The sequence below is a fragment of the Diadema antillarum genome, unplaced genomic scaffold (genome assembly GCF_040938485.1).
Source record: "Diadema antillarum isolate AM-2024a unplaced genomic scaffold, OU_Dant_1.0 scf00000136, whole genome shotgun sequence".
Classification (NCBI taxonomy): Eukaryota; Metazoa; Echinodermata; class Echinoidea; order Diadematoida; family Diadematidae; genus Diadema; species Diadema antillarum.
In genome coordinates this window covers 504,360-528,183 of record NW_027271025.1, presented here as the reverse complement: position 1 = coordinate 528,183, position 23,824 = coordinate 504,360, and the positions used below count along the sequence as shown (strand labels likewise).

General features: G+C 37.8%; 1 protein-coding gene across 1 annotated transcript; it reads left to right on the top strand.

Moving 5' to 3' along the window:
* The first annotated feature begins 5,430 nt into the window (after positions 1–5,430).
* LOC139720973 (uncharacterized) lies at positions 5,431–17,458 on the top strand. The gene is made up of 9 exons (XM_071632303.1): positions 5,431–5,618; positions 6,445–6,575; positions 9,429–9,657; positions 10,355–10,512; positions 10,927–11,062; positions 11,538–11,774; positions 11,954–12,094; positions 13,577–13,764; positions 16,156–17,458. The coding sequence occupies exons 1-9, from the start codon at positions 5,564–5,566 to the stop codon at positions 16,396–16,398; spliced, it is 1,518 nt and encodes a 505-aa protein (XP_071488404.1). The 5' UTR covers positions 5,431–5,563; the 3' UTR covers positions 16,399–17,458.
* Positions 17,459–23,824: the final 6,366 nt, after the last annotated feature.

The following is a 23,824-nucleotide window of genomic DNA, read 5'->3' as shown; positions in this document are numbered from 1 at the left end:
TTCATTTTATACAGGCATCTCCCCTCCTTAACGGAATTCCTTGATCCGCCCCTGCTACAAGACATTGACATTTGCTGTGTAAGGGTGGGATTTCACGGAGCACGCGAACAATTTGCGAAGGACGCGAATGGCAAAATCCAGCATTCGTATTTTAGTCTGCAAAAGATCGCAAAACCAACGTGAGGGTTCGGAAGCGTCGTCAATTGTTCGCGAATGTCGTTTCTACTTCGGCGAGAATTTCAAAAAAGTTTGAAATTTTTTGCGAACCTTTTCCGCACACTTGGTCGTGATTTGCTCGTGAATTGTTCTCGAAAGTGTCTTTAAAGCCTCGTCATATGCGCAAAACCTTCGCAAGATACGCGCGATGTTCGCAAAATGTTCGTGAAACCCCAAACAGACTCCGAAACTTTGGAGAATGTCTCGCGTAAGTTATGCGAAATCTGCGAAGTTTTTCCGATCATTTTACGACGTAATCGCAAACTGTTCGCGTACATTTTGAGACATTCTCGCGAACGTTTAGCGAACGTTTGGGGGATGTATGACTTATACGTTTTCTACAGATAAATATCGTAGCATACATCTTAACATCAAAGAACTATTAACAACTATAGTAACAAAAGAAATTAAAGACTAGCAAAGAGAAAGAAATGTTTGATATACAAAAAAAAATCGCAGAATACACTTAAGATTAATCTTAAGTATGTTAAATTTCATTTGAACTATAGAGATTATGTGTCGGAGGAACTGAAAAAAAAAATCAGATGCTCGTTTCTAGTGGAGATAGGTATTAGGGAAAAGAATGTAGGCAAGCACACGATAGAGAAATGAGAGAAAAAGAAAGGAGAAATAGAGGAAAGAAAAAAAAATCAACTCAAGACAGCTTCCACCTCTCCTTGGGTACATTTTCTCCCATGATTATTGGAAATGTTTCGTTGTTCGCATTTCCGTCGCGTGTTCTTCGTGTACGTAACATGCTGTACTTTAGCAATGATACACACGACATTCGCACAAACGTCGTGGAAACTTCGCACAAAATGCGCAAGAATAGTTTTCGGCTTCATTGTCGGAAAACATTCGGAGAAAAACTTTTTCCGAATGTTGGATTTTGTCATTCGCGTCCTTCGCAAATCGTTCGCGTGCTCCGTGAAATCCCACCCTAAAGATGTTCCCGAACTATTCTGCCCACATTGAGTATTAAAACGAAGCGTCTTTATTCCTTTTTGTCCTTGTGGAAGTGGTTGTGCTGTCGCTTCTTTCTTCTAAAAGGGCACGACATAGTCAAAAGACTAAAAGAAAAAAAAAGGTGAATCATCCGACGAAGTGGAGCAATAATTGATAGAGCTTTAAAGACTCATCACTTGCTAGTTCTAAAATTGCAGTCCCACTTCTCTATACATAAGTGGTTTGGGAACTGAAAACATAATGACCACATCAATACTGCATTCCGCAATTTTCCAGAGCTCACTTACTCCGTTCGCCTCCATATTAAAACCAGTTCACAGTTAGCTCATGAACACATTAATGGTACAAATGGCCTTTCTTTTTTTTTTTTTCCTCAATTAGTTAGGCACTTCATTAGTTTTTAAAGCAGCATGATGCGTGCCCACACTATGGAATTCAGGTTCAAACAAAGACTTAACTTGCCCAGAGCAGGTGACAAGAATAGTCTGTAAATTGCCACTTCGACAGGCGTTCATTTCGTTGTTTTTATTTTGATTCTAACTTCGATTTTTGTGTTTTGTGTTGAACGCATAAACAAAGTATTTCTATTAATATTGCTAACTATCAAGCTTGCTGTCAGATGGATATGCTTGTAAGCACCATTTACAAGGGTTACATGAATAATTGAAATAATCATTACATCAGGGATGCATATTTCAGTGAATTCAAAAAACAAACATGCCTTATTGTACAAATGACTTTTTTTTTCTACTCATGCGCAAAGGAGAACTGTATGCTTGCTTATTGATAAACATTTAACAATTTCTGTTCTCCTAACATCCTAACAATATGCGCGCGTAGACTTAAAGATTGTGTAAAACTATACACCTACTGACGTTTCATGAATAGGCCTACATATTCTTACGTAATTCAATGTGGTGTACGTCTACAAGTCAACCAAACTTTAGACAGAAGCAGCAACCGTGTCACGATGTCAACGCCCCATCGCCATCTTCGTTTCTCAGTCGGTATAGTTTTTGAGAGATATTGGTTTTTCGTGATTAAAAAGTGAACATTGCCAATTATTTGCAAGATCTAATTCAAAAATAAAGAGTATTCATCAATTGCAAAATGTAATATCATTATTTAACCCACTAAAAACAATGTTTACATCATTAATAAAAATGTTTCTTTCGTTATGCCGTGAGAACTTTCCGATGGTATATAATTAACAAAAAAAAAAAAACTTACAAAACGGTTTTTTTTTTTGATGCTGTCGCTGTTGCAAAAGTCTCTGCCATCATAACAGTGGGCGTGGGATGTTCCCGATTGTAACCAATATTGATGAGAAAGACATATTAAAACGTCCTACAAAACACTTCTGATGATGTAAACTACAACACACACACACACACACACACACACACACACACACACACACACACACGTCATGTAATGATTTCATTTCACACTCCTGTTTGGAGGTCACCCATTTATTATTATTATCATAAATATTATTAACATTATTATTATTATCGTTATTTTTATTATTATCATTATCATTATCATTATCATTATTATTATTATTATTATTATTATTATTATCATTATTATTATTATAATTATTGTTATTATTATTATTATTATTATCATTGTTTATTCAACCAGGTAAAGAATATAGGATACATAACATAAGCATTACAAACATGATACAAAAACCAGGACTAACATTGCAAAGGAATACACTGTACTGTACATGTCACACAAAATGAAATTTTATGTAACATTAATATTGTGGAGGCGTCGTGGCCGAGTGGATAAGAGCGCACGAATCGCATGAGCGTGATTTAGGTTCGTGAGTTCGAGCCCCACAAAGTCACACACGTTTGCCCCTCAGCAAGGCACTTTATCCACATTGCTGCTCTCCACCCAGGAGTACAAATGGGTACCCGGTAGGATGAGAATATTAATCTTGGTTGATCAGCATGTGCGCGCATGTAAAATGGCGACTGGCTTGAATGCTCCCCAAGGAGTGGGGAGTAAGCACTGTCAGTGCTGGCGAGAAATAAGGTATCCAGACACGTTGGTAATAAAAGTATGTATGCGCTTCGAGCACTCTATAGAGTGGATCTAGCGCAATATGAATTCATGTTATTTGTTATTATTGTTACTATTATTATTATTATCATTATTATTATTATTATTATTATTACTACTATTACTATTACTATTACTATTACAATTACTATTACTATTACTACTACTAATAATAATGATAATAATAATAATAATAATGATAATACTTCTACTACTACTACTACTACTACTACTACTACTATAAGTAAATGAAGACAACATGAGGGTCAGGGCACATAAAAGTAAAGGCACTTATTATTGCCCGTAGGCATGTGAAGCCACACATGTTGCCCCTAAGAAACATTTAAAAATCATCCAAAACTATTTTTTTAAATCACTTTAGGGAAGGATATACAGAAATAAACAAGCAAGACATCTGCCAGTAAGGAAGTAAGCAAAGTGAATCAAAACTTATATATATATAAATATATATACATATATATAGATAGTTACATGGATGGATGGATATTAGCGCAATGGTTGGAATAGACAGCCAGAGTCTCAGGATGTAATCCTTTAGTTTTGATTCCAACTAGAAACTCTCTATGAGCTCTAATGACAGCTTAACTTCTGCGAAACTTGGAAGGGTTGTCACGCGAATGAAGTGCAAGTGGTGTTAAGTGACAAATGGCACGTGCCTAGTTGTGTGCTTCCCCTGTGAAACCGCATCATATCAGTTTCTTGTCCGATGATTCAATAAGCTATGTGAGATATAATAGAAATGTTTTTTGTAGGGTTCATGTCGCACGGAAATACGTTGGAGAGAGCACAAAACGTAAAAGATCTTATGCAGATGTTCAACCCTTCTAGTGTAGCTTGTGGTACAACCCAATGTGTTGCTCACTGTGATGGATGCCAAGGATCAAATCACATCTGATGAAGTTCATTGAGACGACGCTGCCTATACATCGCACGAGATATTGGACATGAATTAGCCGATATGCAAACACTGAAGATGGGCAGAGATATTTAGCAAAGCAATGTGTACTCTATCTCGGATGCGTCCGTCAAGTATAAGCAGTAGTAATAGTTGTATCAAATAAGAAGTAGTAGTGGCAGAAGTAGTAGTAGTTGTAGTATGTGGCAGTTATAGTGGTGGTGTTACTTAGTGGTAGTAGTAGTGGTGGTTGTGGTAGTAGTGGTGGTTGTGGTGGTAGTGCATGGTATCAAAACAGTCTTTATAGGTATTTACTGTACTATAGATAATGAGCTTTGGACCAAACCAAACTATTGCATCCTTAATTGGTACATGGTTGTCTTTGTTGTTTGTGTCTAGGCCTATGTCGTATATGACGTGGAATCACCACCCCCCCCCCCACCCCCAAGGAAAAAACAAACAAACAAACAAACAAATGAACGAACATATGTCCCGGTGGGTGTGCGCTAACTTCTCAGCTATAAAGGAAACACATGCTGTAGTCTTTTATCACTCGCAGTCGTTGGTTTAACCTTCGTTCATTAATTACCTAATTATACAACACATTCTTGATCGCGGCCTTGTGTGAGAAGACAGTTCACTGAGTGTTTTTCTGAGAAATTATCACGTCGTTCTTAAGGAGCTTGGCCATAATAGTCAATGGAATGACATTTCCATTATGCAAGTAAGACATATCCTAATTGTTACTAGTATACTACATATTACTCGTATACTATTCTCGTTTTACTAAATGAAAAGAAGTTACCTGTATTAGACAAACCCTATCATAACCAGGAAGCTTCTCCCATGGGAGGTACAGTTGTATTATCCTAGAATATTAATCACTAAAAAAGTACTTAGAGATTAATGACACTGCGTTCTTTGAAATGTAGGCATTCTACTTTCACTCTGAGTCTCAATGCAATGTTCCATAAATAGACAGTCATAAAGAACGTGCAAGTCCTGACAGGCCATCTATTTCCGGTCATCTATGAGTCGGGTCATGTTAAAGCTAACTTACAGGGGTAGTCGGGTTAACGTTGTTTTCGTAGTGAAAGTGGAAGTAGAGGGGGATAATAAGAAAGATAAGTGCATTGAATATCCCCTTACAGAATCAAAACCTGTCAATCCATCCTGCCATCCTAGATGATAATGATAAATCCACGGAGTGTACTTTGTTTGCAGCTTATTTGTAGATAGCTGTCAGCGAGACCACAGTCTGAGAACCAAACAGCCACAGGAGAGATCAGTACAGCAGCTCCCATTTCCCATGTGCATATAGGATGATAGCTCTACACAGTCATTTATTTCCTGATCAACTTTAACCGAACTGAAGTCTATCTCACCAAGATGTTCCGAAATACGCAAGTGATTGCACTCACTGTCGCGACTTTTTTGATTGCAGGTGAGAGTCTAGTTTAAGTCGGTGGAAGCATTTTTTTTTTGTTCTTTTTTTGTGGCAATATTATAGTGACATATTACTGCCTGTTGACTTTGAAGTAGAGAATTCAAACAAAATGGTAGAAATTTCATCAATATGGAGATTGCAACGAGAGTGCGATGAAGGAAATGATAATCACGATAACAGAGTTTCACGTGTTTCGCAAAACTGTCATGTTGGTCAAACCCACGTAAGCTGCACAAAGGCAATGATACCTTTAATTTCTCAGAGAAAAAAAAAACCTCTAGAAATATCAAACTAATTATGTCGCAATTTCATCATTATTTCATTTACTCAATGGTCATGAGTGTTAGTTTTGATCTAACCCTTCAAAAATATGCAATGAACACAGCCTATTACTTGTGATATTTCCAAAAGGAAATTACGTGACATTTAAAACGTTCCATAATATATTTCATATTCTTGTACTTCAATCGTTATGCAATGTGGATTCAGAGTGGACATAAACATTAATCAAATGTGTACCTGCATATTTCGTTCACTTAAAGAAAAAATGTGTTTAACTTGGATTAAGTGTTGTCTGTGCGTGTTGAGCCATTTCATTTTTTAATCGTGAAGGAGACTAAGATGAAATGGAAAATCATATTCTGGCTTCCTTTACTGAAAATTGCGTCTTAATCCCCGTAGTGAAGGACTCACTGTTAAACATGATTGGGTTAACCAACTTACCAAGAATGCAGGTACGCTTACTTTAAAAAAAAAATCAACCAGTAATGGTTTATTTGTAGCTCTCTGTGACGGTTTGGTATTATCATTGATGATTTACTAGGTAACACACTGTCTCCGACATCCACATCGGACGCGAGGCCAGGCAAAGAAGTCACTTTGTCTTGCCCGCTTACAGCAGTTAAAGTCAAGAGGAACACAATAGATCACGCTACTTGGTATCATCAGGACCAGGTGAGAAGAAAGATTTACGTCATGCTATCGTAATGTTTATAGTGCAAGATTCCTCAACAATTCGGCATCATCTTCAACTAAATATTATTATCACACACGTTACATATACGCCCACATACACACACAAAATATAGGCCTGTGTGCTGGAATTGGAGTCAGGACTTCATTCACTTCATAGCACTTAATAGTAGGAAGAACTGTGAAAACAAGTTACAGGAAGATCACACACTATAATCTTAGTGGGATTGTCATTGCATATAACGATGACTGCGTTGTTCACAATATAAAATGCTTATCACGCGTTAGTCAATGATATATGTATAATTATGTTGTATTCAATTTGATCTGTTGAGCGTGTAAATTAGCAAAAACATTACTTTATAATGGAATGAATCACATAACGAATGAGCTATACGTCTGGAAATAACTGATTTCATCTAAACTGAAGAGTAATTACTCAAGCTAAAATAAAACTACATAAACCAAGAAATGCAAAACCACTGGAAAAAACTAACTGCGCGCGCATTCTATATTATGCTGGTCTCTTTACTCACGATGGACCAGCGGGGAACGACCGAATGAAAAGACGAACTGATAGTGATCTTGTAATTTCAACCGTTTTCGACATGATCACCATTGTATTCAGACGTTCAGAACACGGTAGATGCACTGTAAAAAATAAAAGTGTAACGAAGGAATGCAGGCCATGCTGGGCCAACTGAAACTGAGTTATAGCCTTATGGCTCTGGTAGAAATCAGTACGGCACTGGTAGAAATTATCCAACAGCGCTATCTGGAATCATGAATCCGTATACTGTAGGTGGTATTCATTTGCAACTTGCAACGGTAATATTTTACAGAAACGACTTTAGAGTGAATTTTCTGAAAGATACTCCAAAGCAGCATTGACCAATGGGGCAACTTCGTTCAATATGAAGCATATCGGTTTCCAGTAAGCATAACTCCCTACCTTTCGGAACCAATAATGCAAGAGCTAAAGTAGTTTGACTCAGTTTGTTTTGGGTCGACTTTAATAAGCCAGTTCGTAGTTCCACTTTGCGCATGAGCAGAAAAAGGTCATTTGTACCAAGAGGCACGTTGGTTTTTAAATTCACTGAGATAAGCATCTGTCATATAATGATTATTCATGTCATCCTTGTAAATGTTGCTTGCCAGTACATCCACCTGACAGCAAACTTGGTATTTGGCAATATGAATAAAACAGTTTTTTAATGCATTCAAAGCAAAACAATGAAATGGATGCTTGCCCGATGGTTGATTGACGGACCATTCTGGTCACCTGGTCTATGCAAGTTCATTTATTATTTGAACACGAATTGCATGAATTGTTACGTCTGGTAAGCTTCCCGGTACGAATAATGTCTCTTTGAAAACGATTAAAGTGCCTAACCAATTGAGAAAAAAGAAAGGTCATTTGTACCAACGTGCCCATGAGCTAATTACGAACTGGCTTATAGAGAATGCATTTTCATGCATGCGTGATTCGCTGATTTGTATAGACCTTGTTGTTTTTATGCCTTCGCCACGAAGAGATGAAGGAGGCATTATGTTTTTGGGTTGTCCGTCCTTCCATCTGTAATCAATTTTGTGGACAGCGTAACTAAAAAACTGTTTGAGGTATCCTATAGTGAAACTTGGCATGTATATGTATGAGTGGGCAAAGTTGTACTTTTAGGTGCACATGCTCGATGTCAAAGGTCAAAAGATCAAAGTCAAATGCTCAAAATGTCACTACTTTCCCCATATCCAAACAGTGCCTGAAGGTATTTTCTTGAAACTTAGTGTATACATGTACAACCAAATAAAGATTCTCCAGAGAGATTTTCTGGTCATGAGGTTAAAGGTCAAGTCAAAATGTTGAAATTTCACGTTTTTCTCCATATCTCACTATGGTTCAAGGTATCTTCCCGGAACTTAGTATGCATGCATGTATTGACCGGCAGTGACTACCTAGGGAATTTGGGTGGCATGGGTCAAAGGTCAGGGTTCAAAGGTCAAGGTCCACTCCTCAAAATGTCACTACTTCCCTCACATTTATGCAATGCCTGCAGTAGTTACATGAAACTTTATTTATACATGTATTACCTAACAGAGATTCTGTGGAGGGTTTTTTGCAAAAGGTCAAGTGAAAGTGCTAAATTTCACTTCTTCCTACATATCTCGAAAGTGGCTGAAGATATCATCTTGAACCTTAGTACATATTTGTGCATGTTCCACCTGACAGTGATTCTCTTGGGAACTTGGGAGTCATAAGGTCATAAGGTCACAGGTCAATGGTCAAAGACCAAGTTCAAATGCTAATATTTTCTCAGATAAAAAATGAACAAACAATGTACATCAGTGAGTATATGCTTTCTTAGGTTGGTTCATGGTAGATCCAGGGGTAACTATCTTCGTGCCGGGATCAAACTGAAGGCCAGTCTCCACAGTTAGTTCTCTACTGAAAACACATTCTCAATTTTTTGCAAACTTGGCAAGTATGTGCCGTGTGGTAGACTAATAAACTAGTTGACACCGTGCCCTTCCCCAGCCCCAACAAAGTTTTACTGTGTTCATCTAAGCTAATTTCTGCAAGAAGGTCTTGAAGTTGAACTTCCATACTCAGGTGACCGCGAGAATTTCGGATATCTTGATTTGTTTCCCTGGACTGTTCTGTTTCGGGGTTTTCTTACTTTAAGAAACATACATGAGATATTGCACTTATATTGTCTATCAAGTGCATTACTTTAGAATTTCAAGCAAACTTCGCTAAGTAATTTATGGTACTGCGTTTAATTCAGAGAAGAAAAAACAATATAAAATAAATGTATTAAAAAATAATCTCAAAAATAGAACAGGGAGACGGAAAGTGGGAGAAAAATTGCAGAGTACCGGTGCCAGTCGTCGTGCAACGTTACATTCATCATGGACATGGACCGGTATAAACTGACATTTGATTTCTCCGGAAAGTCAACAGAGCTTGTCATCGCAAATGTGGGGCCAAAAGATACAGGCAAATATGTCTGCGTCGTGGGAGCTTCTGAAGGCATAATTCAAATAGAAATTCAACTAAACGTGACAGGTATGTCGATCAATAGACAAAGTAGTAACTGCCTTAATTGATAAAATAGAGATACCTTATTTCAAATAACCATCCAAGGGAGCGATTGTGCTCAATTTGTGATCCACCTTTTGAATCGGTATTTTGATACGTCTTTTATTTTAAATTAAGTCAGGGCGCCACCATGGTTTGAAGTAAACGTGTCCAAAAAAGCCTGAATATGGCCAAAAAAGATAAACTCAATCTACTGCTGTTCGTGTTGTAAGTTTTTGCCCTTAGAATGATACGGGACTGCGGTGATTCCATCTTTACACTTTCTACTGCTTTTGCATCAGCGAGTTACCTCGATATCAAGGCACTGTTTACCATCAACTGAAATACCGTCTTAAAAAGAACAAGCAAATAATAATATCCAAGCAGAGCGGTCACAAACGGTTTGTTCATGACTGCTCTGCTAAGATGTATTTGCCACTATTCACTGCTATATTGATATACGTTTATATCTCAGTGAAACACGTGACATGATAATCAGGTTTTGCACTTATCCTCATATTTCTCAGTCTTGCAAGCATTCATTGCATTTCGAAATCATTCATCAGTGTCATTAGCTCTCTGAGGAAATTAGCTGTGAACATTTCGATTCTGTAAACTCTGGAGAGGAACTAATGATGACATTTTCTGTTGCAAATTTACACCTCGGACAACCATGTACGTCCAGTGGCAGCAGTTGATGTGCAGACATCTTCGTCCAACAGTACTGTGAATCGAACAGTCATAGCAAATATACCGACAGATCTCACCTGTTCCATCGATTCAGCGAGTGACCCAGACACCACTGTTCGCTGGGAAACTGGATATGATATTCAACTCCAAATGGTATGTGGCTGTCTTGTCATATCCGGAACTCTTATGGGCTTTCTCTGTCCCTTGTATCCTATACTTGATGTAGATTTGCTTGATAAATGGTAGCAATATAAAATGTTTCTCATCCTTTAGATGGCAAATTCATGTGCGCACGAACATCGTAATGTAGCTAATTACAAGCAATTATCATCCTTTACTTTTTACATCACATAAATAGGATACACTGTCTTTCATCAGATTCATTTTGTCAATTCGTGTACCATTCTGTCAATCTGTTAGAGGTTACATATTTCTACGCAGTGACTTCACGTATCCAATAGCTTCGTATTATATTATGCGTGTTTTTATGTTTGCAGTTATAAGTATGCATTCATGTAGGGTCTGTATAATTTAGTGTATTTATTCTTCCGTCTTTCGCAATAATAGATCAATAATTCTGGCAGAGAGAATGGCGCTTCTGTGCGCTTCGTTCCGAAGGAGAAACACCAGGGCAAGTACATCGATTGTATCGTCACCAATGATGGTGTGGAAACCCGCCAGCGAGTGCTGCTTCACGTCCAAGGTTTGTTCAGTTTTCGCTTCGTCTTTCTACGTCCTTTTTGTTTCAAAAATTCATTTTATTATAGCAACAAGCACTCGGTAGAATGGGAGGTCATGAATTATCCAGTCTTCTTGGCGCACAATTTGCATATACACGAGTAAGTAAAAGCCCCTTCTATCACCTGTGTAATAAACATTACGGTTCTAGAGGTCTCTCCCTTTACACAAAAGAATAAAAGAGAAATGCTAGAGAGATTGTTGTTGATGATGTTGTTCCTTTATCAGTGACTAAGGGATTACATGTTTCATACTTTTCGGGGATGTAGGCCTACATGTAACTTTCTTTAATCAATATTTCTCCTTAATTCGAACTAGCGCTTTTAGGAGTATTACTATAACAATATTCGTTGGACGGAGTTCTGTAGATACCTAAAACTGAATGAATGTGAAATACCATGAAATAATACACCTGACTTTCATATCTCCTTCACATCCAGTGTTAAATATCGCAGTGGACCAAGGACACGTAGTGATCAGCAATGGTACGGAGTATCAGGGCGCACACACATGTTTCTATTTGGGCGTCTATAAGCACGGTCAATTTCTGAGGAGACCGATGTGCTATCACAACAGTGAAGCCATACCTTTGCCTAAAGATGAGGAATCCAGAGATTTTGGAATCGTCGTCTGTTCCATGAATATGTGCAGTGAACCGATTAGAATCGATCCATCAGGTAAGAAATTTCAGATGTGTTAGAGGACATTTAGTGCTCTAAACCTAAATCCTTACCCTTTCCGCCAATCCGAGCCAGTATTTGAATTCTTTTCAAGTGCACCTGAAACTGTAAATTCTGCATGAGGTATCGGAAACTTCGGTTAACATTTGTTTTACCCAATTCTGGTTGGTTTTCAGACGACACGAATCATATGGATGCTGAAGCTCCCTCCGTTCGAGGTCATGTCATGGTCATCAGTCTTTCCATTGCTGTCATCGCCATCGTTGGTGTCGGATGCCTCTCCATCGTCGTCGTCCACGCATTAAAGAAAAATCGCGGTATGAAAATTGTTTGTACGTCTTATTCCATGTTGCTCACAAATTTGAATTTGGATGATGTTTAAGTGAACAGACTATCAAGTGTCACCATCCAACCAAATGACGAGGATCTATGACATTTCATATGGAAAAGTAGTTTTATTCAATGTTATTTGCTTATGTAATATTTCATGAGTAAATAATGCAGGGAGGCAAATGTCATGCTCACAAGGTTATCTTAAACAAAAAAGAATGTTGATGATTACCACGCAATGAAACTGTCGGCACAGCTTCCATTACAATGAAATTTTTTGAAATAAATTTGAATTAGATTTAATTTAATCACACTAATTCATATTCCGAATTGTGGACATTATGAACATACAACATATAGTGACATTTTTGAAGATAATTAGAGCAAGTACTTGTGAAATGTAGGCTCTCTATATGGAATATAGATAAATTTAGAATAGTTTAACAATTTGTTTTAAGAATATACGGTTCTAAGCATAGTATAGGATAATGTACAGTGTGCTTACATGTACACTCTTGAGATTGTGAATAAAACAAAATAATATTTTCATGCTTACATTTTTAGAAATTCTACTAGAAATCATTTTACAGAGACACTGTAACTACCTTAAAGGCTTTCAACCATCATTGATGTCTTTCGAGAAACATTTTTATACAGCTCATATTCAAAGCTTTCAAAGCTCCGTGTTTGTTTCAATGAGTTATCGAAATAATCCCAGAGCTAAGAACCAGTACACATGTTTGTTTGTTTTTATTACAGAAAATGGTTATTTTGTTATTCTTGTGCAACATTCCCGTAAATACAGCTGGTGTAGCGTTAATCTCTTGTATTCTACATGAAATAACCCCACTGAAGCCGATATGAATGAGTAATCTGAAGAATGGGGTTTTCACTAAACAAGACATCAGTTTGTATGTGATATATTAGCGGTATTGCATATCAATTTCATAATGAGCTTCATAACGTTTGATGAATTACACTACAATAATGAAAATGATGATAATGATAACAAGAATGATTAATTCAACTTTATAATGGCTTTGTCAACGTTTCTACATCATTACGTACCAAATTCACGTAACTATTCTTTCGTTACTTTGTTTCATAGAAAATCAATCAAAGAAATGATATTTTGGTAAATCATTAGCTTACAATCCTTTTCCCCTTGAAATTCGTGCCTTTTTAATGTTACAAGGTCAAGGATTGAGTGTGTTGTGTTTCTTTTTGAATTGAAGATAAACAAATATCGGACCAAACTTTAAAGAGACTTTAATATTCCCCCGCCCTCTCTCTCTCTCTCTCTCTCTCTAATGTACATACATATGTGTTTGTGAGTTTGTGTATTTGTATGTGAACATATCTCTTTGCTTGTTGTAATGACGAAATTATCCTTTGCTTCTCCATTCTGTTCACTTTTCTCTCGTGTGTTCACCAATGCTTTTTCGTCCTAATCGAAAATTATCCTACAGCTGAAAGTGTCTCCGGCGAAGCACCGCCCCCCATCCCGCGATCTCCTCCGGTGCCTCCAACGCCTCCAACGCGTTCGCAGTTTTTCCCACATGAGGTGCACGCACCTGACTCTGATCACATTTACGATGAAGCAGCCTTTACTGTCATGTCAGCACTCCCACGCCCACCAAGCTCTTGGTTTGAACGCGTGAGTATCCAACTCTATTGTCATATATCACAATATGATTATGCAAATAAATTTACATGTAGTTATATCATGGACCTACAACACATGGACATTCATCGCCCGTTAATTAATTCGTGCACCTGTTTCTGTCAAAAGCGTCACAAACACATTTTGAACATGCTTTCCTGCTTTGATCCAGTGTTGTCCACCGACAGCCAGCCTGAATAAAAACAAGACGGCGCTTTGAGAAATCTAAAAACTACATGCGCAGAAGCTAATAACTCTCTTAAATCAAGAAAAATGCATGTGCAGTTGTAGTGTATATTGCGAAATCATGGCTAAAGCAATTTCATTTGCGAAATGCAAGTACTTTACAAGAAAAAGCAACTAATTAAGCAGATTGACTGTGATTTGTAATCTATTTTTCCCCATTTGTCGCACATTGTTTCAGAGTAAACATGGGCAGTGCTGTAGACGACATGCTTGTCTTGCCATTCAGGGATGTTACGTGCATGGCCGCAAGTGGCCGCTTCAGTAATTACCAATTTTGTGACGCAAAATTTGTCCTTGTTTCAGGTTTGCTGGTGTTTATTCAAAGGCAGTTGAGTCTGAAAAGGCACCTCAGCCAAATATGACTGAAATGTGGGAAACCGGGTTCTTTTGTCAGTGATGATGCACGGATTGACACATTCATACATGGTGCAAATAGATAAAATGTGAAGGGCACTGACATGTGTCAAGACCCCTATGTTTTTTTTTTTTTTTTCTATTCGTGTTTGATCTCCCTTATATGATAAGAACTGGCATCAGCGACTTCCCTGCTTTAGAGGCAGAAGACGTTTTGCTTCTCGATTGCGAATGAATTTAGATGAAATGATGTGGATCGATGCGTTTTTGCTGTGTTGTGTTATGGTTTTATTTTTTCCTTCATATGATAGCAAGCTAACAGTCCTGATTGTATGTATATTGAAACTGTCCTCTATAAGTGTACCACTTGGAGTGAGAAGAGATGCATATGCTAATGGCGTGATTAATCATTCAGGATAACCACAAGCGTTCCATAAATGCTTTTCAGACAAAAAGATGAAGATAGAAAACTGAAACAAAACGGCCAAGAGTACTTCAACATCCGGTGATAGATTGCACTCTGAGAGCGATACCATAATAAAGGCATATAGCCGGGCGGTGCAAATGTCTGATGCACTTTTAGTGTAATGTGTAATCGCATTGCATCCGGTAACTACACAAGTTCTGCGTACTACTTTCAAAGCTGACAATTAGAATTTTAACCTTTGTCCAACTTCTGCCTAATTTTTATTTGGCAACAATCGTTTTTATTGTGGTATTTGTCTTCAAAACACTAAAACATGCACATTTATTATTAAGCATCACACCGTTTTACATGGAGGTCCCGTATCCTTTTAAAGCCTGATACACTTGCCAAAGATCAATAATTTACACCTTTCAATTGTATTGATTTTATATGAAGACCTGCAGATATTATGAAATTGTACAGAGTGTGCCTAATTTGTATCCAAAGTCTACCAGATGATGAGAAAGATGGCTACCGAATGAACAAAGTTTTCATATAGCATTGATATCAAAATGCATTTATTCAAATAAAAGTTAGGCACGCATTGAGCATTTAAACGCAATGAGTTATTAAGAAAAGCCATGTCACATATTTCCACTTTGCAATAACGAGTCGTATGTATATAATTTTTTTTGGGGGGAGGGGTCTTGGTTTAGGAATATGGCGTTCTTATTTAATAATCCACGATAAACACAAACTTCTACTTTTTGCAAAAGAAATACCAGCGTGTAGATGCCTTTGTTTAGCTATGCAGTCCATTTGCTTGCTTGTGCATGTCTGTTTCTGCAGTCGTGGCACATAAAAATGCGCCACTCCTCAAAACCTTCAAGCAGTCAGATGTTCTTGATTCTTTTCCATCACACTTTCCAAGGAACTAAAGAGTTTGGTCAATCATGTCGTCTTGATATCGTTGTGCCAATCAAAACTTCGATTACTGAAAACCACCTAATACTAGTACTTGTCCCTCTTTTAAAGTTTCATAAGACATAACGTTATGAACGCTCTGTGCACAACAAAATAGCAAAATTACTGATGCAATCAAACAGAACAAACTAAGAACGAGTGCCCATGAATGAGAAATGCCAACCTATACAACCATGGAAATTTTGGACAAAGCGCGATGGTGCACTAGATATTATGACTGGGATGTTGAGATGATGGTATGCCTTGAATCATTCAACAATTTTATCTGTACACCTTTACCTGTGGATTATACTTTCCTGTCTTATAATCTTTCTCAATGAAAGCATCGGGCTATATTTGGTTAATGAAACAGCAAACGTAATATGTGTTTGTCTAATGTTTGTTTTTTTTTTCAGTCTGTATCGTTCAATGAGGATGTCTGTGACCCAGACGTATTTTGCTCTGATGACGACCGACATCAACTATCTCCCCGCGTTTGTGAAGACACCTTAGACAGATGTCACCCACTGGCAAGCAGAATCGGCCGCCGCACTCGAAGTAGGACTGCGCGGAGCTCGACCTCGACGTACGTGAATATGAGAAGTTCTGTCCGCAGAGTGCTGGATAGAGTAAAAGCAGTTGGCTGGTCTTATTTTTAGTGTTGTTGATATGATGCTGTTTCTCTCTTAAATCAGTTATGAATGATAATGTTTAAACTATGATGATGTCTAACTTGTTTTCACGCAAAATATCTATATTTTCCATTCATGGGGATATTGGATTTCTGTTGAAAATCTAGTAAATTTTGTAATTCAAATGGATTTCAAGACATAATACTGCTTTCTAGAGGAGGCACTAGCTCTCGAATGGCAGAACTCATTGATTCCCAGCACCCATCATCCTAATAAGCAGGAGAACAGAAAAATTCACCCGGAAACTGACCATGTGTACACCAACAGTTTATTTCATACATTTTCGGGCACCTTACCCTTTGTCAAGTGATTCACAGACTGCCAGAGTCTATAAAATCACACATTTTCACTTGAGACTTCTGATTAAACATTGGTAAAGCTTGAAGCAAGTAAAAACAAGGTCTTAATAATGATAATAATAATAAGGTCTTATTTACCCAAGGTAGCCTCTTTAGTGTTGCCACTGCTCTACCAGAGGCCTTGCTATTATTATTACCCTAGCGTTGCCAGGTACACATTTATATACCTGGGTCGAGAGGGACACAGTGGGTAAAAACATCTTGTCCATGGAGGTTTGCGGAGCATTGAATTGCCCCTTATAAACAAGCGGCCTGGAACGGTATCATGCCAGTATCTTTACGTCCGATTTTGTGAGTTGTGAAAAAGTTTCTAAATCAGTTATTTAACTTGAATTCACACTCTAAATGCACATTGTGGAATTGAACCTCTAAGGTATTTAAATAGCGAAACGGAAATTAGGTAGCCATCTGCATGGTCAAGGTTGCAGGATGATTTATTCGCTTGTAACATGGAGTTTTCATGACATAATGGTTCTTATATTCCAAGTCTCGTTGAATGAAGTTATTTGACATCAATACTGGCATCAAATCAACATTAGTTTAAGTCAATTCATTATTCAGCAAGACAATAATGAAATAATTAAAGGAATAAAAACCACTAAATGGAAAGAATACTGGTTGAAGTTTAGTAGACAGATACTAATAACCATAATTCAAAATGAAATACGAGGAGGCAAAATAGGCTTAGATTAATATTATGTGCAGTATAGTTGTAATATAATCATCATCCGAAAGGTCAAATGAGAAGATTTTACTGGACCTCCTGAGTTAATGTATATATATATATATATATATATATATATATATATTCAGTTCAATGATACTTCTGGGGCCCGTTGCATAAAACTTACCATTGAATTTCAATGGTAACTACCGTAAAAATTAGGCGTCACAGCCAATCAGCATCAAGGATTATAAAATTTACCGCTTATTTGAAGACTTACCATTAGAAAGGAGCGGTAAGTCCAGCGGTAAGGGTTTTATGCAACAGGGCCCTGTTCCATCCAAGAAATTGTCAAGCATCGTGCAAATTCTACGTTTGACGATATGTTTTGTTTCAATGTATTCGTTACTTGTATTATATTATACTATATTATATTATATTTATTTATTTATGTATATACAGTTTGTACGTGTATAATGTTCATCTTGGAATTTTTCATGTGTTGGACTTCGAATGTTGTAAGTATAAGATGGAATCTAGAGTACGCCATTTGTAGTTCCAATAATGTTTTTATTTACAAAATTTTCGGCCCGCCTCGGGCCATGGCGTACTCGAGACTCCTTCTTCTAGTTTATATAATGTCTATAATAGTTTGTATAGAGAGAAAGAGAAAGATAGAGGAGAAAGAGGTAATTATGACTTTATCATGAAAAAGGAAGATCCGCAGAGGGATGTTGTGATTTCCTTGATTTTCTGTTGCCTCCCTTTGAATGCCTTTTTGATAAAATGTTGTGGTTTTCAAACGAAAGATCACCAATGTAACCCTCCAAGAAAATGGATGTAATTGTCGTTCTCCCCATACAGCATATCAGGAGTCCAAAGAGCAAGCAATGTAGCACAATAAAAAAGTACTCAGTTGAACTTGAATGAAAATCAAGTAAGAAAGTCGATGTCCAATGTTACCTATAGTCAGGGAAAGGTAGATAATGCATATCACAAACTGAACATTTAACGTCCATGCGTGACCTCCTACATGGGAAGGTAGAGAAGTTTGTTTTGTTTGTTTTTACAAAGAATCATGTCATACAAAAAGTAAGCTGCTGCAGGGTTAACAGTACAGTACTCATTCAAAACGTTGTAACCAGCTAGCCTTCTTATACGTCGTGATGAAAATGATGTTTAATAAATCAGTATGCTGACATACACTCAAACATGGTGTCCATGGCGTTCTCTTGTAAAGCAGTCTAGACAGGAATCTCCATGTAGCGTTCAACTTTACCTTAGTACATTATATAATTTTATTTAAGAAATATTGCTAGGATTAGGAGATTTATTGATCAATCTGCATGTCATAACGCAGTGCGTTCTTTAGTTCTATCCCGTATAGATTATTGTAACGGGCTTCTCTCTTCCATTCCTTCAACTCAACTGGATCGTGTGCAGCGACTTCAAAATTGGGCAGCCCGATTAGTGTTTCAGGTTTCTAGGGACTACCCATCTCAGCCACTTCTGAAGTCGTTGCACTGGCTTCCTTTGAAGCAACGGATAATTTTCAAATTAGTTTTGTTTGTTTATAAAATCCTTAATGATCAAGCTCCGAAATATTTAGACGCCTGTTTGACTTTATATACACCTACTAGAAATTTGAGGTCATCTAGTGATCCGCTTCGTCTCACATACTCTGTTACTCGCACCTTAGCCGGTGATAGGACATTTACTGTGTCTGCTTCAAAGCACTGGAACAATTTACCACTTACCGTTAGACAGTCTCCATCAGTCAGTGTGTTCAAAAAAGCCTTGAAAACACATCTTTTCAGTAGCAACTAGTTGGTAGCTGTATATATAACATTTATCCAATTATACATACTGTCGTATATGTTTTGAATTGATTGTAAGCGCTTTGGGCCTTGTGGGAAAAGCGCACTATAAATAATAGTAATAATAATAATAATAATAATAATAATTTATTTTAGCAACTGTTTAACTGTTGACTAATGAAAAAGACTGAATTGCATGGCAAAGGATCCTGGTGTTAGAGGGTGTTTTCACTACTGTATACAGTCTTGTTAAAGGGTGTGTACAGTTCTGGTCAAGGTGTAGATTTAGCTTTTAACATTTTGAGAGATATTCAGAAATATTCAGGGGGAATGCAGTTCTAAGGGGTATCAAAAGTTTATTCGATGAAAATCGGTTTGGAAATGGCTGAGATATCCAAAAACAAGGTGAAACAAAGAGATCCTAATAAAGTTGTGGCATGTCGCCTTTTATTATTAGCACTATTTTGGATATCTCAGCCATTTGAAAACCAATTTTCAGCAAATAAACGTTGAATCCTTCTTAAAATTACATGCTCTTTCATATTTCATAAGAGGCTTTTCATTATCTCACTTAGGAATGTTCAAAACATGAATACCTCCCTCAACCAGTACTGTACAGTCCCTTCAAGATAACCTCAAATCAACTCACTAATACTTTTTTGTCGTTGTTAAAACAAGTTTGGCTTATCATGCGTTCTTTACGTATAAGGACATAATCGCCCTTACATTCCGTAGATGTCACAACATTTACTTTATTGAGGACGTTATATCTAATGCCTGAAAGACCCCTTTTATTCTTGTTAAACTTTAAAATATCGTATCACTCTTCATTGAGCAACCCTATTTTCACTGATTTTAATTCTGATTAAAAGAGTGTTACTTCACACTGTTAACATAAGACTGTCATTACAAACACTGTTTTTCTGCAAAGAAGGGATGGGCACTACAGTAATTGAGCTATAGTATGTCTGATGAATAATTAATTGGTGTTCCGTCCATCACACTATAAACTTAATCACATTCAAACACGCATGCACGTAATACTTTGTAATGCCTATCAAATTATCGTCATAGAGCGAAATTCACATGCAGTCATGTGTTCAGTATAAAACAGAGTCGAAACAAAAACAGCACATACATTGTTGCGACACGGATTGTCGCCCCTACACGGATTGTCGCCTCCTGCTCGGGGCGACAATCCGTGACGGGCGCTGACGGCACGGATTGTCGCCTGGCGACAATCCGTGACGCTTGTGCAGTTCCCAGTTTTTTACCTCGAAGGCGACAATCCGTGTTGGCAAAAAATTTGTTGCGACACGGATTGTCGCCCCGTCACGGATTGTCGCCCCGGGCTCGGGGTGGTTCCTCCGGTGTTAAGCTTTGGTGGGATGGGTATGACTGGTAAGTTATGCGTATGTGTGTGTGTGTGTGTGTGTGTGTGTGTATTGTGAGCTGCATGATATGTGATGTGTATGATTTGTTGCTGTTGTGTGTGTGTGTGTGTGTGTATATGTGTGTGTGTTTGGAGTATAATAATACAATAATTATGTAGAAACTGTGCATGTGTGGTGGTTGTATAGTGGTAGTGGTTTGTTTGTCTGTGTGTATACGTGTGCCTGTATGCTTACGTGTGTATGTGGAATATAGTGGCGCTACTGTGGCATTAAACGCCTTCAGAGTCCCTAATATGAGCACGTGTTTGAAAAATTCACACCAGCGTTGATCTAAAAATAGTATGGGTGTGTCAACCAATATCAGCGGTGAGGCGGGCTAGGCGAGAGAGAGACCGAGAGAAAATACATACGAGGGAGGTACCCTCCCCAAATGTTATTTGTCTTTGTTCATTTTTCACTGCAGTCATTTTCTTCCATCAGTCTTATAAACTAGAACGTCCATACCACTATTCTTTGTCCCAGAATAGGTTTGGCATGCATTATGCATAATTTCCACACGCCGTAAAAAAAAATTGTCAATCGTTAGTTGATTTTGGCAAAAACGAACTGCCATTGCACACCGCTAATACATACGTAATACAAACAAATACCAACAAACACTCAAACAAATCCTCATAATGCAAATAAACCAACTCAACACTTTTTTCCCTTGATATTTATTGATTTCATTCAAATCATTCATACATAGATCCATTCTGGGTGTAACATGAAAAAAAAAAGTTACAAATGGCAATTCGAAACACAAACAAATCCATTTGTCAATTTATACCACAAAATCTCACTTTAACAAAGATAACTCGATTATAGACCAACCCTACTAACAATTTCTTCGCGAGAAAGTTTTGACATGTAGGGCCCTACCAAACCTATATTCCTTGAATGCATTGGTTTGGATCATGTAACACCTTCTTACTTACAAGGGCATATACATTAAAAAAACACAAATACATTACACAAATCTATAATGAAATCAGTCATAAAAAAACCCGACCACCCCCTCCCCTCCCCAACCGAAACAAATTTAGGGCCTACATCTATCCTAAATATTAAATCCTACCAACATCTGTCATACCATTTATAACTATCCTTCAAATCCAATCCCCAACCCACCAACCCCTGATTAAACAAAACCTAAATCATCCCACACCCACATTCACCAACCCAAATACATACATACATACACACACACACACACACTCACACGAAGGTTCGTTATTCCGAAGTTTCGTTTTTTCCGAGGCTTCATTTATCCGAAACACACAATTCCCTATACCTAGAGGTTCGTTGATCCAAAAATGAAATTCGGAATGAAATTCGGAACCTTCGGAATAATGAGCCTTCGGACGATTGAGCCTTCGGGACGAATTAGCCTTCAGAATAACAAACTTTTGCAATAACGAAATGAAACCCCCTTCCCACATACCGACGCACACCCGAACCGATACCACATTCCTTCCTGATGAAACGATTTCCCAATGTTGATGAATAAGACATAATGGACCATATGCAGAAAAGCAGCATCCGCCCGCACGCAAGCTCCACTCCGAATTCATATACAAATCTGCCAAACAAACTCATCAAATTCAAAGCTGCTGATGAAATCAATATCAACGTTTATGCCAGCAACAGCTCCCTCCCAACGCGCAGCTAAAAAACACATACGCAAAAAACTGACATGATAAACACATTCTTCCATCACACACGCACACACACACACACACACGCACAAACGGACACTAAATTATCATGTGCACGCGCACATACACACTTCCTTGAAACCTCACCATGACTTTTTACATGGCATGTTTGCATGGATGTAGCCATGTAAGTTATGTGTTAGTATTTCAACGATTATATATCCAGAACGATATTACCCAGTAAAATGTGCTTCGAGGGCGGGCGACAATCCGTGCCGCCAGCCCTCGTCACGGATTGTCGCCAGGCGACAATCCGTGACGGGGGCGACAATCCGTGCCGCCAACGCCCGTCACGGATTGTCGCCCCGAGCAGGAGGCGACAATCCGTGTCGCAACATACATCTTTACGTAAAATCGTTTTGGGTAACTCTCATTTCAACAAATATTATGTAACTACTATATCAGCAGGTTGTAAACACAGATTATTCAAATAAGAAATAATCCTGATTTCTGTGCCCCTTTTAATAATCCATGAACAAACACGAAAACAACGTCTCTCAAAGCGCCCCACACGTAGGCCTACACGTGCACGGACTCATATACTCACACAGATACACACGCACGCACGCACTCGAACACGCACACACGCACACACGCACCCACGCCGCCCATACTCCCAGCCCACAGGTTTCAGTTCCTAATCACATTTTAATAAATCTGGCCTACGCGTAATTTCTTATACAATACTTCCTGATAGTGATGTGAGAGTAATGGAAAGAAAAAGCATTAAGAAGAGTAACAATATAACAATGACCAACTCTCAAATACAATTTAAAAATATGCAAAAAGAACAAAAAACTTCATATCAAGACGTGTCATCATCGCCTTATATTTCATATTTCCACTTGAACAAATGCATTCCAATGATTGTTCATCTTTTTTACACTCTCTCAAATTTTTATTCCATCATATAAATTTGGTAACCTACCCTTCTGATCTCTCTAAATATAGAAAATATCTAATCACAGATTATAATAGTGTTACATTCTTTTAACGAATTCCCTGATATACCTGTGCATATAACCTCCCAACACACATCATACTTTTTTCAATTCTACTTACTTCAGTTTCTGTGAAATAAAGTTTGTCGAAATACCTGTACTTTGATACAATCTCATTGCATCAACAATTACAAAGGAACAAAGATTATCCGTAACAAACTCGAATTTCAACATATGAACCTTTGGGTACAGTACCCTATAAAGAAGTTTAAAGTAGAATTCCGTAAGCATGCTATAAGCTTTGAGATAAGAGTTGTAACTTTTGGTCTGACAAAAATATCTTGGATTGGACTTTTGGTGAATAAGGAAAAGTACTCTGTCCCTTTGTCCATCTCGTACCTCCAAATCATATTACTGCTGTATAAAATCGAGTACACTAAGGTACTCATAGATCTTTCTCG

What these genes read in the sequence shown, in the direction of transcription:
- LOC139720973 (XM_071632303.1), top strand. Translation starts at nt 5,564, where the DNA reads ATGTTCCGAAATACGCAAGTGATTGCACTCACTGTCGCGACTTTTTTG. An exon ending in CTTGGTATCATCAGGACCAG is followed by an intron (nt 6,576 to 9,428) that starts GTGAGAAGAAAG and finishes TCTCAAAAATAG; the next exon opens with AACAGGGAGACGGAAAGTGG. An exon ending in ATGATATTCAACTCCAAATG is followed by an intron (nt 10,513 to 10,926) that starts GTATGTGGCTGT and finishes TCGCAATAATAG; the next exon opens with ATCAATAATTCTGGCAGAGA.